Source organism: Melanerpes formicivorus, unplaced genomic scaffold (assembly GCF_026170545.1).
Source record: "Melanerpes formicivorus ecotype bairdi unplaced genomic scaffold, bMelFor1.0.p_v2 SCAF_17, whole genome shotgun sequence".
NCBI classification, from domain to species: domain Eukaryota; kingdom Metazoa; phylum Chordata; class Aves; order Piciformes; family Picidae; genus Melanerpes; species Melanerpes formicivorus.
In genome coordinates, this window is record NW_027142369.1 from 1,868,301 (window position 1) to 1,887,634 (window position 19,334).

A 19,334-nucleotide genomic window follows, 5' to 3' on the forward strand; every position below is an offset into this window, starting at 1 on the left:
CAGAATGAATGTATGGGAAATAAAATATACATTAGTCCTGTTCATACACTCTTCCCTAAGTATTTTTTCATTTTAATCAGAAGGGCTCCTACTATGTTTTAAAATTCTCAGCTTTCTGAGTAGTTTGGTTATTTGAACAGGGTAACTCACACAGTAACATTTTCAGGGACAGAAATTCATATCTTTTTCATAAAACCAATTAAAAGAACAGCAGTGGTGTGCAAACAGAACAAGAAAAACAGCTAAGTTTGGTAGGAGAAATTCAATAAAGGTGGTGGCAACAGAAGAATATGTTGAAGAGTGGAAGGGAAAGGTGGTGAAAGAGCTCTTAACTGGCTTGCAGAATCAGCGTGGTAATTTAATGAAATGTACAGCAACATCCTCAGTGAAGATCAAATGCCATACTTGTATCATTAATGACTACACTCTAGTCTATTAGAAGAGGTGGATTTAGCTGCACGGATAAAATGCAAAAAAAAGATGTCAGAAGCATCTGACCTAGAGGGTAATTAAGTACTGTTAACTTTTTTCCTAGAAATCTGGGAAAGCTGTATGCCATAATGCATACAAATAATCCTAAAGACAGTAATCACATCTGTCTACTCATTGCTCAACAGGAAACAGAAGGTACTGATACAGTACACCGATGGTACCGATAAGAGGGAAAAACACCAATCGTCCTCATTTGAAGCAGTATTAATGGCCTTCTAATTAATAGCAGCCTCTTCCATACAGTAAATGTTATCAACATTTCTGCATTTAAAATGAAGATTATTTACATTGAAAAGGTGTGTTCTGTTTTCACTGAGAATGATAAACCAGATTACTTGCTTTCCGTGACTTCATACAAACATTTGATGTTTAAATTGCATGTGAACAGTTAATCCTCCTATACCGATGTGTTCTTTGTGATAGTTTCCCACTGTCTCAAGGGACAGCTCTAAATCAAAATCAGATTCACATTTTATTCCTAGTCTCAAGGCTGCAATGCTAAATGCGTGTAAATCAAAGTAGGTTTGTATACAGTCCGCCTACAGTTTGCCTTTATGGTTGATATATTGAAAACATAAACCAGAGACCAAACTTGACTGACTTTCAAGTAGACCGCCCCTTTCTTTTCAGAGGTAGGTAAAACCAAATGGCTATCTGTATTGCACAAATATTTCTGAAAATTAGAGCTGACTTAAATAGCAGTTAGCTAATCCCCCAAAGAACATCCATAAAAAGATTAAAAGGGACTGTAATTTTAACTGTCTGCAATGCATGTCAGCAGGCAGTTACAATTCAGATGAAAGATGTAATGTTAAAGGTGACCTACAATGACTTATTTTTAAAAGGCTTTATCATGTTGAATACTTAAATAGCAAGAACTGAATGCAGACAGCATATATAAAGGTATCCTTTGCTCTCACTGTTAACATCTGTAAACCCACTCATTGTCAGCTTCTATCTCCAGTGCTAGACTAACACAACTTACACTCTTCTTTTAGAGTATGGTTCTACTTAAAAGGCATGAGGTTCCCTGCTGACTTTCACATGACAGGCAAATTCTGTGATAGCTAGGACATTCTGTGATATAGTACATCATATGTATAGAGAGAACGTTAAGAAAAACAAAAAAGGTATTTTGTATTTTACATTGCATGTATACCATTGCTTTCATTATTTCAGCGCATCAAGATAGGCAACACATATATATTTATGAACTGTGTCCAGTTCTGGTGTCCCCATCGCAAGAAGGACACAGAGAAGTTGGAGCAAGTCTGGAGGAATGCACAAAGATGATCCAAAGGCTAGAACACCTCTGCTGTAAGAATAGGCTGAGGGAGCTGGGGTGGCTCATCCTAGAGAAGACTCACTCCAGGAGAACCTTATAGCTGCCTTCCACACCTGAAGGGGTCCTACAGGAAGGCTGGAAAAGGACTTTTCACAAGCATGTGTAGCAATAAGATAAAGGAGAATGGTTTCAAGCTGAGGGAGAGTAGGTTTAGACTGGATCTTAGGAAGAAGTTCTTCAATACAAGGGTTGTGAGACTCTGAAATAGGTTGCCCAGAGAGGCTATGGATGCCTCCTCCCAGTGGGTATTCAAGGCCAGGCTGGATGAGACCATGAGCAGCTGAGTTTAGTTGAGAAGTGTCCCTGCCCATGACAGGGAGGTTGGAGTAGATGATCTCTGAGGTCACTTTCAACCTAAGCCATTCTATGATTCTATGAATTTACACAACATGCAAATACAACTGGCTCTTTTTTTCCCCCTAGACTACATTGTTTCATCAACATTTTAACTAGCAGACTTTTTTAAAAACAAAAACTGAACTCATACTAACAAAAAACAACAAAACTTTGTTAACAATGCATTGCAAAAGTCAAACTAACTGAACTTTTAATTTAGACTCCAGATGTTTTGGCACAGGGCAAACCACATTTTAATTAGAAGAGCTTCATGGATGCTTTCTTTCCTGTTTGCAATGACATGGACCATCTCCCATTCATAAGCCTATAACATCTCTGTGGTAACTACAGGAATTGTTTACAAGAAAAAAATATTAGGAAAGTATTTCATGAATTTTTAGCTGTTTGATGCATACTAGCAGCTGGAAATGTGGAGGAGGCAGTGTGGTCTTTTGGCAAGCCAGCTCTCTGTGAATCATCAGTTAGTGCTCTGAATACTATTGGGGGTCTGCAGGACTAGTTTTTGAGAATAGTTTCCTTTTTATTCACTAAGACTTTGATCAAAGTCATCCAGATAAACTTACTGGAAATGAAAAGAAATAGAAGAAGCAGAGTGTGTAATATAAAGCAATGTTAGTGGGCACACATTCTTAAGTGCTTCCTTGTCATTCATTCAAAGATGCTATCCTCAACTTTCTGGAGCTTTGCAAGCTAAAAATCTTTACGTGTAAATTATGTTAATGTTTTCTATGCTAACAGTATTTCATCAAGCCTTCCAGAAAACATTACAAAAATTCAGTTAGCACAGCCTTTATGGGAAAGAAGGAATATCACTCAGTTTTACAGTTGAGAAAAAGTGAAATAAAGGGAAGCGATTTAACCAAGGATTCACAGCAAATCAGTTTCAGGGTAGGAAAATAAATTAGGAATTTGGCATATAGATGTCTCCATGTTAATGACTAGAGGTAACTGATGTCTGTGTTCGTAAGGTTGATGAAACTTAAAGCACTTAAATCTAAAATGAAGGACCTAGCAGCACATTTGTAACATTTTAGCCAGCAGTTCACTGTCAAACAAAATTTAACTTGTTTTATGATACATAAAACGTGCATTACTTAAAAAATTATAAGCATCCTATAGTCTGCGATGGAACTCAAAGATACACATTCCACAGAGGAATGGCCAACATTTCTAAAGAGAATCCTGTGGACAGAACACATAGGATCTCTCTTTAAAATTATATTTATAGACATATTGATACCATGTTAAAAAAAAATAAAAGTCACTGTACCTTTCTACTTGTAGTTAAACTAAGAGAAATAACTGACCTAAAGAATTACAGTCTTCTGTAATAAAGATTTATCCTGAGATTTTTACTTTCTCTATTGGAAAAAGGAGAGGATTTTGCGTTATTAAAAGCTGGCAAAAATGTTCAATACTTGCAATATGGAACCCATCTTTGCAATATCTTTCTACTTAGAGAATGCAAGGCTTGCATTAAGGGGAGTGTTGCCAGCAGGTCAAGGGAGGTGATCCTTCTCCTCTTGTCAGCCCTGGCGAGACATATCTGAATTGCTCGGTCCAGCTCTGAGTTCCCCAATACCACAGAAACATACTGAAAACAATCCAGCAAAGGTCAACTAACATGAGAAAAGGCTGAGAAAGATGGGATTGTTTAGCCTGGAGAAGAGAAGATTCAGGGAGATCTCATTAAGCTGTACAAATATCGGCAGGGAGAGTGCAAAGAAGAGGAAGCTGGACTCATTTCAGCGGTGCACAGTGACAAGAGGCAATGCATAAGCTGAAGCACAGGATGTTCTGTCTGAAGTTCCAAGCACTGCCACAAGTTGGCCTGGGGAGGTTGTGGAAAATCTCCAACTTTGGAAATATTCAAAAACCATCTGGACATGGTCCTAGGCAACCAGCTTCCTGAGTAAGGGGATCAGACCTGATGATCTCCAGAAGCCCCTTCCAAACTCAGCCATCTTGTGATTCTGTCATGTATATTACCAATATCACCACTGGAGAAGCAATGAAGCTATGAGATCATGCTGTTAGCTATGCACCATGATTAGCTGTCAGTGAGTAAATATGTACTGCCAAACAAAGAGTAGTTTAATGAAGTTTATAGAGTTGCTTGCATTTTGTAACTTGCCTCTTACAGTCAATTTAGCAATAAATCCTTTGTCCACTATTTCATTCTTTAATAAATATGCAATAAGATATTTTTGATTATACTTACCTGCAACTATAGTATTTAAAGCCTCAATGCAAGAATATTTATTTTTCGAACAATATCTTATTCTATTGCTTACATTAATTTAGTAATTATTTTTCACAATACAGTGAAGAACATTTTTAACATAGAATAACTTTAAAATAATGCTATATATCAGTTTTTGAGGGAAGGGGGATTAGAGTGGTGACATTAGAAACAAATCTATCTATGTATGTTTCATTTCTGAACTTTGTGCAAGTACCCAGCCTTAAATGAAATCCATAAATTGGAAAACCTCTGCAGAATCATACAAATCAATTTATTTCAGCATTTTGGTTCCCACTCTCTCACGTTTAGACAGAAAGTGAGAAGTATGAATGAATTGGAGAGAAAAGCAATTGATAAAAAAAAAAAAAAATCACACTCTAGCAGTAATATAAAATATTTTACAGCAAAAAATATCAATATAACAGCAGAAAACTGTAGCTGTAGCTACAGCTGTAGCTGTAATACAAAAACACTAGAACAAGTAGAGTACCAAAGAGTAGGGGGAAGAGGATGGAGAAGTAGCAGCATATTCAACAAGAGCTATAGATATGTAGGGGGAGAAAATGACATCAAGAAAGAAGGGAGGAGGAAGGTGAGCCTCAGGAGAAAAGTAACAGGTGTCTGGCAAGCACCATCAGGCAGCATAAGTTACTTAGTGGGAGTGCACAGAGGAAGGGCTCAAGGAAGCTTGGGAAAGTTCTCCACCCCTAGCAACGGGAAGGGACACACTGGCTCGTCAATGAAAAGAAAGGAAAGGGCGAGGCAGGCAGGACAGAGGATCTCAGACTCCTCTCCCGGTCATTTTTATAAGATCAAAGAATGGCTGTATTCTGGGAAGACTAGAAGGCCTTTGATGTAATGGTAGTTTTGGCAAGACACTAGAGAAGGGGAGAAAAAAGTATTAACCCTCAGATTCAAGATTTCCTAAACATTCATAAACAAGCATAAAATAGTCACAAGAACTAACAGCAAGATTTGCTTATTGAGATTTGCACATCGAGAGACACAAAGAGTGCACCCTAATATGGATAGTATCTGGCAGTCACATAATCTCCCTGTATAAAGCATTGGGCATTGTCACTCTTCCAATTTTTCTTTTATAATGGGTGATAAATCAGAAAACTGATGCAAATTTGAGCCTGCTACTACAGTAGAAGAATCCAATAGCTTCTACATTGTTGAGTGTATGCAGACAGAAATTTGTTTTACTGGTATTCAAAACCTTACTTCTATGAATGTAAAATAAGAGTTACAACAAAATGCATAAATGTTCATACTGAAAAAGAAAGCCATATTAAATAACAATTTTGCAGAATACTTAAAACCTAAGTTTATAACATTGAAACAAATAGTTGAATCATGTCCAGAAAAGTCTGATTAGGTTCTCTGCTACAAGCAGTAAGCTGTCTTACTGACCAAAGGATACAAAATGCATACATTCAGTGGAATAGTTTCAGGACTTGGTTGATTTCAAACTGAATTTCCCAGACTAGTGCTACAAAGGCAGAGGAATCTGACCTGCAACTTATGCTCACAAAGAACATGATGTAGTTTACAGAAACTCACTAAAGTCAGACGCACAGCATAATAGCAGCATGCAGCTACAAAATACACTTTGACTTCTGTATGAGAAAATTAGATTCCCAACGCAGCTACATCAGAGAATGATTATAGACTTTACCCAAGAAACCTGTATACATCCACCTATAAATAATATAGAGCCAAATGCTGTGTGCACAAAGCAATCTACACTCAAGAATAAATCACCTTAGTTAGAGATAAACTCTGGAAAAACATCACACTACTAAATTGATTAGTTAAGTAATCAGGAAAATTACTTGCTAACAGCTGTGTCATAATTAAATTCACTTTATTAAACAGTATTAAAAAACAAACAAAAACCCTCAAACCAAAACAAAAAAAGAACCAAACAAAGACCATAATGTCTAGATACTCAAAATCTCACTTTGCCTGTACTTGTTACTCCCTTGGCACTTCTCACACGCTGAAGGGTTATTTCAGCTCCTTTTGTATTCACTAGCGAGTCTGTTGAAGTATCTCTGTCCCTCCTTAACTTCCCAACTCTGTTCCTGTCCTTTGCACTCTGCTGCAGCAAGAAGCAGTATACCTATCTGTGTATCATACTGTAGAATTGATCTGATTGAAAAAAAGAGACAAAAAAATAAAAAAGACTTTTGTGATGGGTACTATTTGTTCTCAGGTTCCTTACAGGAGTGACGAGATCAAGTGTCATGCGCTGATGTGTGATGTTAGTAACACTTTCCTTGGGGACCTAGTGAGTTGGCTAAGGAAAGAGATCTAAGAAGCTGTTTGGTACAGCAGATAGGATGAGTTGTGGGTATGAGGTGGAGTTTCCAGCTCAGACTGCTGACAGAAGAGGTTGACAGGGCTCAGTGCTAATGCAAGGGACAGGGCATCATCTGTTTGTTGCAACTCACAAAACTCACTGAGTTAAATCAAGCTGGACCTGGAAGGTTTATTCACCTAGAGCTCTGAAACAAATCTGCCACACTCCTGTCACATTACTTTCCCTTCCTTTTCTTTTTGTTTTTGTTTTTTGTTTTCCTCTTGCCTCAATTGCCTAGTTCTTCACATGGCTACTACAACAGTTTTACTGAAAAGTGCAGGAGGCAGGAATGAACAGACTGTCAGGAATGGGAGAATGGGCTGCCAAATATACCTCTCAAGATATGTACACATACAGAGTTTTCAGGTCATTGTGTAAAACAGTTTGTTTAGGTTAAAATTTTAATCTAAAGATTTTTTAAATGCATTTACAGTTAGAGGTACATGTCTGTTGCTTAAAAGGTAGAAACATTTTAAGAAGTGGGTGCAAGAGGCTTCACGCTTGTTTGTCTCACCTCAAGACTAAACTTCACCTATTCCTGTGCAGAGCAATATCTTCCTGGTATTAGGCAGAAAAGGCGATGCTGTGGCAGAAAATGCAGATGAGATTCCTAATCTAGCCATCCCATGGCCTCAGAGTTTGAAAACAGCTCTGGAAAGTTGATGCCTTCCAGTGCATTTTGTATAGGTTGTATATGTGGGTGTTCTGGCTTTTCCCTTTGTTGACTCTTTTTTTATCTTGCATTTCATGAATCTCATGACCTGCCACCTCTCTGTGAAATTTCTCCCAAGAAAATGCTTTTTGTACACAACTGAAACAATTTTTTTCTCTAAGGATTCTGTTTGAATTTGAATTTAATACCTTATGTCTCTATTCCATTTCCATTCCCTATAACCTGAATCAAATCACAAAATGTGTGATTGATTGTACTTTTTTAATGTCACACTATGAGCACTCAAAAAACAAACAGTAAGAAAATCATACAAATATATGAGTCCCATAACAATTATGTACTCATTGTAAATGCTATGTAGGCATATAGCTATGCAGACATACACTCTATAAATGTAAGGATTCTTCATGATCTCTTAAACAGCAAAACTTATTCATTCCTTTGCTCAAGGGCTTTTCTATCATAGCTCATCCTGTCACAGACTATGAAACCATGTGTCTTTTTTTTCTTCCTTAAGATCAGCAATGAGCCTCAGAACCCAAACAGAGATAAAGAGGTTAAAAACACTTCTTAAAATACTCAATATCAGCTAACATATGAATTTGAGTATACTTAGCAATGTACATAGCTAGAGCTCCACTAAATTCAGCTGTTACTAAAACTTTGCATTTCTAAAATGCAGACCTCAAAACTCTCAAAGTCAGATATCCAGAAAATGAGGAACACAAAGTAATTAACAGTCTGTGAAAAAATTCAGTCTAAGTTATTTGCTTGGTATCACAGCAGAAGCAAAAGTAAAATGAGTGCCCTGGGAGCATTCGACAGCCTTAGCGATAACCATACTTTTCTCGCCCGCAGTTTCAGGGCTTAACATTGCACATCTTCCAATGTCAGCAATAATAAAAGTAGAAACCAGTTTCAAACTTTAGGTTTTAACATCACAAATTTGCATTCAGGTGTTGCCTCCCAACTTGCATTAAGAAAGAAGTTTGTATTTTACTGATTATTATAATCCTTTGCCTCTTCTATTTGAACAATAACTTACAAGTCTTCCTTCTTGAAGTAGAGGAGATTAAAAGCATAAAGAGTAAAAGGCTCCAGGAAAAAAAAAAAAAAAAGAAGAGAGAGAAGAAAATTTTAAAAGTTTATATTTGCAGTCTTGATACTGTTTCAGTAGAGGTTTCTTCACATGAAATTTTTTGCATGTCCAATGAAAATAAACTACAAGTCTAACATATATTGCTGTGTGACATCTGACTGGAAAGAAGCATGGTTCAGAAATGCTAGGGCACGCCAAGACCCATCCCAGATATTCCACCTAATAGATTTATAAGCTTGGGACTTTTGGATAATCCTGCTGCATTCATGGCACGTACATGCAGGAATGCTTTTGTCCTTCCAACATAGCATCTTACAAATTATATTAATTAATCATTAAAACGGTGTCCCTTCATGCTTTTAGTTGAAGTGTTGATGCAGGCAGATGAACCGATTCTAACTGCATTTCCTGGCATAAATATGTAAAAAGCACACACAGTCACTGAAATGATCAGATCCATCACATGGACCTCAGCCATTAGAAGCATCATGAGCAGAAAAATAATATCCTTTGTGTGGTTCAAATCTACAGCATTTCTTTTCCCAGGGATGGAATGAGGACTCAACTGTACAGAAAAACTGCAACATTACACTGCATTTCATACAACTGCTGCTCAAATCCTGGAGTAAAAACCTACACAGAAAGGTGAAGCGTAAAATTACCACATCGTCTCCTAAAATTAAAATGAGAGATAAAAAAATTGTAGAATTAAATATGATTTGTTATATATTTGAAAATAGTAGTGTTAATAATTTAGAAAACTATCAGCAATGTAATTGTGATTGGCTTGGAAATTAATTTAAGAAACTTACCACTTCCAAGGCCATAATACGTTCCTAAAAATAAAGTACAAGATGCCATTAGAAAATAAGGAATATAAATGTAACATAAGTTGAACAAATGATGAAAAGGATTCATTTTGGTGTTTTGCTCTTCATATGTATGGCATTTTGTTTACAATTTCACTGAATAGGAGCTCCTATACTTAACTGGGCCTCTGACCCACTTACCATACTATCTCACACAGCAATTTGTTCCAAAGAAACTCCCCAGAAACAAGGTGAATCATTTGGGGGAAAAAATGCTCTATGATGCATTTTTTTTCCCGATTTGTATCATTAGATTTTCAAAACTGTTGAATTTACTCTTATGTGTCCCACAGTTTGTTTTCCCTCTTTGATCATCTGTGACTGTAAATCTAGCATGTTTTTGGAGTTAATTTCATGTTAGCATCTGGTTTAGTTTTCATTTAGGCACTTCCTTAGAAAACTAAAAAGTAAATTCCATATAATTATTCCGGTATCCAGAAATAGCTCTGAAGAATGTCTTATGAATAACGAGATGACGTTAGTCAGTGTCTAATGTCAGACAAACATGAATTGCAGATAAAATAAACTTGTGTCAGCTTTAATCCAGCACAAAATATAGGGAACCCAGAATTTATAAATTTACTGTATGTATTTTAACATTGTTTCCATTTCAAAGTATCTGTAAGAAAAATATAAGCTAGTAAAATTAAGTACTCTGGCACTGTCCTGATACTTTTAAGTAATCTGAAGTAACAGGCATTCAGGTGTTTACACGAGCCCCTATTTCAAGTTCCTCACCATTAAGACATTACAGGAACTCTTGCCTTGGTCAAATATTACATTTTTGAAAGTACAGAAGACTTTTAATAATTTTTTTTTCCTAGGCACATCAGGCTAAGAATTCTTATACTTTTTCCTGTTGTATCCTTCCCTAACAGGTAAAACTTATTATAATAATCTGGATTTATTTCTGCAATATCTAAAACCAGACAGATCTGAACTAACTTCATGAGTTTGGAAGTCACTGGTACAACAAAAATTTCCGAGACCAGCTGAAGAATTTGGGAGTCAGAAACAGTTTCTGCCATTTGCAAGAATACAGAAATATTTTTCTTTTGTCTAAGACTAAGTGGCAATCAGTTACAAAGACTATTCTGGAGCTATTTCTCTCTTCACCGAGAGAGTCGTTAGCCATTGGAATGGGCTGCCCAGGGAGGTGGTGGAGTCACCATCCCTGGCGGTGTTCAAGAGGGGATTGGACGTGGCACTTGGTGCCATGGTTTAGCCATGAGGTCTGTGGTGACAGGTTGGACAGGATGATGTTTGAGGTTTCTTCCAACCTTCGTGATTCTGTGATTTACATATTGTGTATTTACCTATTTGTGTGAAACCAGTGTCTCTTGGATTACTGAAGAACTTTCATTCTTATAATCTTTTGAAGAAAGACACAGTTCACCCTAGTGAAATGCTTGCAGTTCACTCAACGTGTAAGTTATATTCGTTTTTACCACTTGCTTACAGTAGCTGCACCCTTGATTAAAATTCTAAACCACAGGCAGAAATTGAGACAATATACTTCAGGAAAAACAACCAGGGCAAGTGAGGCTGGAACAGAAAAAGAACCAAAAAAACATCTGGAAAACACTAATTGGCTTTGAAGAGGTACAAAGAACCAAGCAAGACTGCTCAGGAAAGTAAGTGCATGGAAATATCTGAAGGGAAAACAGGAATGCACACATAAACAAGTTTGATGGAAATCTAATACAGAATCAAAATATAACTGTTTTTAAAGAAGTGCTAACATTTTGCCAGCAGTGGATGCCACTGAACTAGCTGATGTTGTAACTGCATAACACAGTGGTTTGAAACTCCCTGTACATAAACCAATGACAAATAACAAACCAAATGTATGGAGAGAGGGAAAATAAAAAAGAGCACTTCTCACTTGCAGATACAGGACTCTTTCCAAGTGACAGATTAAAAAAAGACAAAATTATAAACTTTTAAATTCTATTTATTTATTTTTAAACAAAATGGAGGATGACCTTACCCCTAAGAGCTAAATCAAAATACTCAAGATAAATTTCTCAGATTTCCTATGGATTTATTTCACTTTTTAGTTTCTTAACAGCAAAAATAGAATAATATGAGGTTCTGGAAAGCTGACTTGTCTGTTAAGAAACATTTGCTCAGTGGCCATTACAATGCATTGTAGTTGGAGATTCCAACTACAACATTGCCTAAGAAAAAGCTTACAGAATTTCACTAAAACTTTTTCTTAGAAATAGCAGTGTATTAAGTGCTAAGGTCCTTATTCTTTCTTGGAAGCAAGTCTAAGATACAGACTGAAAGTTTCAGCATGTTAGAACAAACATGGTAAAAAACATTATGTGAAAAACTCAGAAATACTTCTTTTCAGATGACTGTTCCTTCAGAAAATTGCAGTGACTGCTACAAATACTAATATTTATTTACAGGTTCTGCAACAAAACCCAAACAAATTTGTGATGATAATTAAGAGCAATTCAGATATAAATTTCTTCAGTTAATTTCTTCTACAGTTGAATACTGCAATTATCCTGCATAGTATATTCAGTATATTCAGAAAAAAAGGAAGGTGAAGACCATATAATCAGAGCCTTTTTGTCTTCCAGTGAAGTAAGAAAAGATGCAAGCCTATATTCTTGGAGTGACTATCAGAGATAATGTAGAAAGTGATGTAGACTTCTGGCAAACTAAATATTGTACTAGATGAGCGTGAGGCACATGTAACAACAGAGCAGCAGGTTTATGGAGGTTCTCCTCCCCCTCTACTCTGCCTTTGTGAGACCATATCTGGAATACTGTGTCTAAGTTTTGGGATCCCCAATTCAAGAGAGACAGGGACCTGCTGGAGAGCATCCAATGGAGAGCTACAAGAATGACTGCAGGACTTGAACACCTCTCCTATGAAGACAGACAGAGAGACCTGGGTTTTTTTAGTCTTGAGAAGGCTGAGAGGAGCTCTTATCAATGTCTATAAATATCTGAGGGGTGGGAGTCAAGATGAAGGTGACAGTCCATTTTCAGTGGTGCCCAGTGATAGGACAAGGAACAACGGGTACAAGATAGAACACAGAAGATTCCACCTCAACATAAAGAGACACTTCTTTATGGTGAGGGTGACAGAGCACTGGAACAGGCTGCCCAGAGAGGTTGTGAAGTCTCCTTCTATGGAGGCTTTCAAAACCTGCCTGGATGCATTCCTGTGCAGCCTGCTTTGGCAAGAGGTTGGACTCAATGATCTCTAGTAGTCCCTTCCAACACTTAACATTCTGTGATTCTGTGACATGCTTCATGAGAAAAAATATATTATCTAGAGCATATAAACCCTCATTTATAACTACCAAAATGCTCACATAAATACAACTTCATGTATAACACAAACTCTAGTCAGAGGTATGCAACAAGTTCAAAATGGAAGTCCAAGAATACAGCAATGTCATACAAAGCATCATCCTTCTATCTCCCAAAAAACTCTGTATCAAAGAATCCCATATATTGCATACAGTTTTTATCATGACACATAATATATGAGTCATGTTTATGAAGAAAGATGTAGCTACAAAGATTCCAACTGTCTTAAGGAAGTGGTCTTTGTCATGTTAGTTGCAGTCCAACATAGGCCCCGACTAAAGGAATGCAAGAAAATTGGTGGTCCAATATTTCCAGGATGAATTCTCATAAACCTGCTTTTTTCCTTTCTGTCCTTTGTCATTTTCAGCAGATGGCATTGTAGAAGCAATAACTGTACATAATCCAAATTATTTTTAACAAAAGGTGCTCTTTGTCTCCCCTAAAAAAATGTGAGCAAACTAAAACCTTAAAAAACCAAAGATCCTTAGCTCTTGGGAATAGCCTTTTTACTTGATGCTGAGGCATGGCAAAGAACCTGATGATATTCCTAGTCATAATTTGCCCATGGCAATACATTGATTTCTGACAGATTTCCTCATGTCCCTAGTTTTGTTTTAAGACTACAGTCAGCATTCACAGCTCAAGTAAGAAATAACTCTTAGAGGCATGATAACCTTCCTGCTTCCAACTGTTTGTCCATACTCAAAACATACACTTTTTCTGTCCACCTTGTTTCTTGCACATACATTTATGACCTATTTAAACTGCAAACAAAATGCATCACAGATCAACTTACTATACATTCTCTGTGTAAGATACCTCTCCAGAGAGGCCTCCAAGAACTGTAGACAACATATAACAACAAGCAATATGACCTATTGTCTACCAAGAACTGAGCAGGAGCAAATGCCAGGTGAATCCTACCCAAGGACTGTAGATTTCAGGGGTAAAGAGAACTTTAATTTGGTAGTGGTCCTTCATTTAACAATTATCTTCTAGCAATCTTCTTCAAGGAAAGCACCCATACATTAACCAGCTATATGCATGCTTTGCTGAACTGAGGCTCGTAAGAAATATATGTTCTGCACCACTGTGTCCAGTTCTGGAGCCCCCACTACAGGAAGGATCTGGACATGATGGAGCGTGTCCGGAGAAGGGCCATGAGGATGATTAGAAGGCTGGAGCACCTCTCCTATGAGGACAGACTGGGAGAGTTAGGGCTATTCAGTCTGGAGAAGAGAAGGCTCTGAGGAGACCTTATTGTGGCCTTCCAGTATCTGAAGGGGGCCTACAGGAAGGCTGGGGAAGGACTTCTCAGGATCTCAGGTAGTGATAGGACTAGGGGGAATGGAATGAAGCTGGAGGTGGGGAGATTCAGGCTGGATGTGAGGAGGAGGTTCTTCACCATGAGAGTGGTGAAACCCTGGAATGGGTTGTCCAGGGGGGTGGTCGAGGCCCCGTCCCTGGGGGTGTTTAAGAGCAGGCTGGATGAGGCTCTGGGCAGCCTGATCTAGTGTGGGGTGTCCCTGCCCATGGCAGGGGGGTTGGAACTAGATGATCCTTGTGGTCCCTTCCAACCCTGAATGAAACTATGAAACTATGAAACTATAAGAAAGATGGGGAGGGACTTTTTAGGGCACCAGGTTATGATAGGACTAGGGGGAATGGGAAAAAATTAGAAGTGGGTAGATGGAGATTGGATATTAGGAAGAAGTTCTTCACCATGAGGTGGTGAGACACTGGAACAGGTTGGCCAGGGAGGTGGTAGAAGCCCCATCCCTGGAGGTTTTTAAGGCCAGGCTGGATGTGGCTCTGAGCAACCTGCTTCAGTGTGGGGTGTCCCTGCCCATGGCAGGGGGTTTGGAATTAGATGATCCTTGAGGTCCCTTCCAACTCTGACAATTTTGTGATTCTATGGTCACCTGCCTAACAAAAGGATACAAGCATCAACTAAAGCTCAGGGAAATGCCATGTTTGAAGAAAATCTCACTTTCTTCTTACTCCCTATGCTTTATAAATGGAGATACAACAGCTTTGGGAGATTCAAACATGATAACACGAATTAGCTTTTATGACTGCTTGCACATAAAGCCATACATATTCAGCCACAGCAAGTTTTGAATACTGTATCACTTGACCAGAGGATCCCAGGCAGAGAAAAATTTGAATCACGCTGGCTATGATCAACATATTATCTAGAAAAATAATAGATGTTTTTGTTGAATACATGACTGTAGAAGCATAGGCATCTGAAGGAGTAGAAAACACTGACAAGCATTTGAATACAAGAATATTGTGCAGTCAGAGCAGCACAAGTCACACACTTGACCAGAACTACCAGTTAGGGAAGGGTATAAAGCAATTTGATCAGCAACTTGACAGACCATCAGAAATACCATCAAGGACACATACACACACGAGACACTATTATGATGCAACTTTCTGCAGTATAAAGTTAATCCTTATTCAACCAGAAGTAACATAATTAGAACAATTTGTCAACCATAGAGCTTCACATGAAAGCAGACGCAGAATTGCTTCACATGAAAGGAGATCTTTTTACATTGATGTAACTAGATATGCACCTGTGTAAACTGCTTGCGCAGACAAGCTCTTGGCTTTGTTGAACTTGAGCTGCCAGAAAGCTAGGCCAAAATTTTTGTTTGAACAGGAAACAGCTGGGTTGGTGTGTTGTGTAACTTTTGGGTCTTGCAACTTCACTTCTTACTGGATCAAACTGTTTCTAGAATAACTCTGATACCTTTAGCCTTCAAAATGCCTTGTAGGTTTATCTCCAAACAAACTCCTATGGTCAAAACTCAAGTCAATATAGAATTTCATTTTCCTTAACAGCCTTATCTTCATTAATTCTCTCATTAACATTCTGCTTCCAGCACACTTCTAAAACAGTGCTTTATTGATACATTCCTTATAACATACCTAAGCTTTTTACTATTATTATTCATGCTGGGTACTGTTTGCTGTAATTTGTTGTTAAAATTTTCTTCTTTTCCTTCTCTTTTCTGAAGAATGCATACACTTCTCTCCCTAACTCCTGAGCCGCACAATTTAGACACACCAGCTTGATTTTGCTTTCCTAGCCATTTTCCTTTCAAAGGAATATGTTTTCTTTGACTGTAATGCTTAAATACTATTCCAAAGCTGAGCCTAGGGTAAAACTTACTTTCTGAGCACAAAACTAAAGTGCTTAGCACAGGCAGCTTTGCTGCTAGAGGCCATACAATGAGAATTTACTACGTTGTATCAAATCCTAGCATACGTTGACTCATCTCCTTTCTTCCTCGGGAAGGTGATTAGGGACATTTAATATTTCAGAGATTTAAAATCTTACTTAAAACCTCTCATTTTTATAGGCAGATACAGAAGAAAGCAACACAGTTCAGAAAACATAATCCAACTGCTGAAGTAGAATATAAAGTATTTTTTCATTTCTGAATGAGGATTTGCACTGCCTCTACTCACGTACAGTTTCAGTGAAGTCAGCAGTATAATATAACAGAGCAACTTCTGTATAGAGTGCGATATAAAAGCACCATTTTTTTTTCACTGATGGACTAGATTTATAGACTCATATAAGAATGCTGTTACTTTACTCTTCCCCAATATTCAATTAAATTGGTGGGCAGAAACTCAGCACTAAGGATTACTAGCTATCAGGTTTGTATTTGGTTGCTTACATATTTCCAAAAGCTGCATTTAAGATACAAGGGAGCACAAATAATCATAATGTTGTAAAACAATTTAGTAGTTTGAAGGGTGACAAAAAGTGTAGCTAGTTAATTACATAGAATGTATACCTGGAGAGCAATTATTTCTTCCTCTCTTCTGAGGGTCTTCTCTAGCAGCTCTGCAAAATGAAAACCAGAACTTGTAAATTCAACTTCCTGTCTTGTGGCTGACAGGAAAACTATTGTATAAAACAATCAGCGAGTTTTTAGCTTTACAGATTTCACAACATTCCTTTTCAGTTGATTAAACTAATTGATTAAATGTGTGAGTGGTATGATTGCTTCCAAACACAGGCTGTTATGGACACGGAAAAACAGCCATGACAGTCTTGCTGTGGGGGGAAAGGGGGAAAGCATTCAAATTCATAGGAAAACTTGTCTGTGCTTAAATCAGCCCTTTGGTGTATTTTTTAAATGCAATGGGGAAAAAAAACCACATTAATTCTGAAAACTGATTAAAACAGAAGCAGATCAAAGCCATGCCACTGCATATGACTCCAGGTTACCTTTTTAACAACCAAGTAGCAACCCCTGAGGAAATGAGTGAAGTCAATTTTGACCGTTATCAAAATAATTACCAGGTCACACTAAAATAGAACAATTCTGATAATCAAAATAGCCGGTTCACTGTAACAAACATATCAGAAAAGTCTTTTTACAGTCTTTACACCATAAACTCCTAGTATCTTGTATTCACTCTACGCATTGTCATATACATGCCCATATGTAACATTACAATAGAAGTTAATTTATTTAAATTTTGTGGGATGTGCCACGAGTTGCTTTTATATTTTATTTAATTTAGACATATTTATGCTCAAAAGTGTGGTTTTGATCAAGTGCATCATATTTAGAATTCTGGGAAACTCTAAATTCACAACCTCAGGGAAAGATGGAAAAACAAATACACATGCTGCAAGCTCATAACCGTTTAACTATCAAAAGTTCCCTCATGAGTTTTGCATGACAAAAGCACTGCTTTAACTAAGCCAGAGACCAACTCTGAATCAAGATATGTCCTTGTTTGCTTGCAATTAGGAGTTATGAGATTAGAAAATTGCCTTGACAATCTCATAGGACTCAGTTCTGATTGCTAACTCCCTCAGCATGCAAGCACAGAATAGCTAACTAAAAGTACTTGTGTATACTTCCTTAAGAAGTATATATACTTCCTTAAGAAGTATACCCTTAAGAAATAAAGGGTACTGATAACTGCATACTTCAAAGATTAGCTTAAATTATTTACAATAAAAACCACCTAAAATATTCTACTGACACAAAGTCAAAACTTTCCTTTATTTCTCTACGCATTCACTGTTCTTTCTCCTGTTATGAAGCCTCATGTGAGTGCCCTAATCCACTGCCTCTTTTTTCACAACTAATTTTTTATTTCTAACTGCACACAGCTTATTTGAGATTTATTTTCAGGCACTAGTCCTTTAAAAGTAACATTAATGTATACAAAATTTCACTTGTATCTTTCACACGCAGAAAAATCGCCTGGCTGTTTTTAATTCCTAGTTTCCATGAAGGTTTTTTTTTCAAATCCTTTCTTAAAACTAATAAAAAAGATTGTTTCTTTACTTTCTATTGGCATATTCAAGTATTTCTGGATTATTCTTTGGTATGCTTTCTAGTACAGTGAATTAACTGCCATATAAATTACTGTAGCTAAATGTGCTGCCATTAACATTAGTTACTGCAAGTATGTGACTTTGGGAAGTGGCTGCCCTGTATGTTTTCCTTGGGTATATTCCAGTGTTGTAACTGAGTTGGTAAAAAATAGTATTGTAACACTAGCTTTCAATAAAAAAATTATGAGGAAGGAACAGGTCTATGAGAAAGGGATGGGAAATGACAGATTTCTCTCTATGTTCCATCTGACTAAAAAGAGATTCTTATACTGCACATTGGTTTACCTCAATTCTGATGCAATATTTTGAGATTCTGTTGTACAGGCGTGATTATTATTACAAGGTTCTTTTCAAAGGCCTTTTATAAGCATAAGGTAAATTGAGATAATTTCTGCTGGCAGTCTCTAAAAAGAAAGTTCTGCATCTGAAATTACAGATAGCTAGAATCCATTTACTTAACTGTAACACTGCCCAAATTGGCTGTTCTGCAGGATGCTTCAGAAAACTCTGTCCCCAGATAGGCGGGTTGGTATTGAAGTGGTGTTTTATAACTGACAACATATACCTACTTTGCAGGGTTGTCCTTTATGACAATGTATTTAAGAACCATGTTCTCCATTGAAAGTGATGGCCCCACTTAGTACTCCATCTAAAATAGCATGTTTTCTTCAAAGCTAAAGCAAACCCAAGAAAATGAAAGCAATAGATATTAAACAGCTATATAAAGAGTCTCATAAAAATACAGCACATTGTACTGTTCTTTTGAACACTGCAAATCATAATAACAGAGTATAATTAGTTTAGTTTATCTAGACAGTGCTGATGATTTGTTTTGTTATTAGGAAAACACTTCCCATATTTAAGTTCTTGCGCAAAACATGCTTTACACACTTAGTGCCAGAAAATAATGTTACAATAAATTTAAGATGGAGAATGCGCTGTGTCTGTAATACTGCAAAGACGGTCACTAGCCCTACTGGAGGTTCCTTTTGTTCATCCTGTGATCAGTCTCTGCATTTGTTTAATCAAAATGTTCCTTCCAAAAGGAAGTTATGATATTGGATATTGGTGATCCCAAGGGTCATTCCAACCAGAATGTTTCTGTGATTCTGTGAAGCTGCACAGTGGCTTGACTTTCTACATTTGTGAATAACCCTGCTATGATCT

The 19,334-nt window shown here is 37.2% G+C and overlaps 1 protein-coding gene across 3 annotated transcripts in view; it reads right to left on the reverse strand.

Annotated features, from left to right (window-relative positions):
• CEP128 (centrosomal protein 128) overlaps positions 1-19,334 on the reverse strand; it is a 115,258-nt gene that overhangs the window by 16,134 nt on the left and 79,790 nt on the right. The window contains exons 19-21 of one of the 3 annotated variants that reach the window (XM_068148716.1): positions 16,603-16,652; positions 9,392-9,415; positions 6,138-6,596 (exon numbers count right to left, since the gene is read on the reverse strand). The exons of 1 other annotated variant lie outside the window; for it this stretch is intronic. In XM_068148716.1, the coding sequence (XP_068004817.1) occupies positions 6,579-6,596; positions 9,392-9,415; positions 16,603-16,652 (92 nt within the window). In that variant the 3' untranslated portion in view covers positions 6,138-6,578. Of the gene's footprint in view, positions 1-6,137; positions 6,597-9,391; positions 9,416-16,602; positions 16,653-19,334 lie in introns of those variants that run through there. One more of the 3 variants, XM_068148715.1, reaches the window with a different exon arrangement.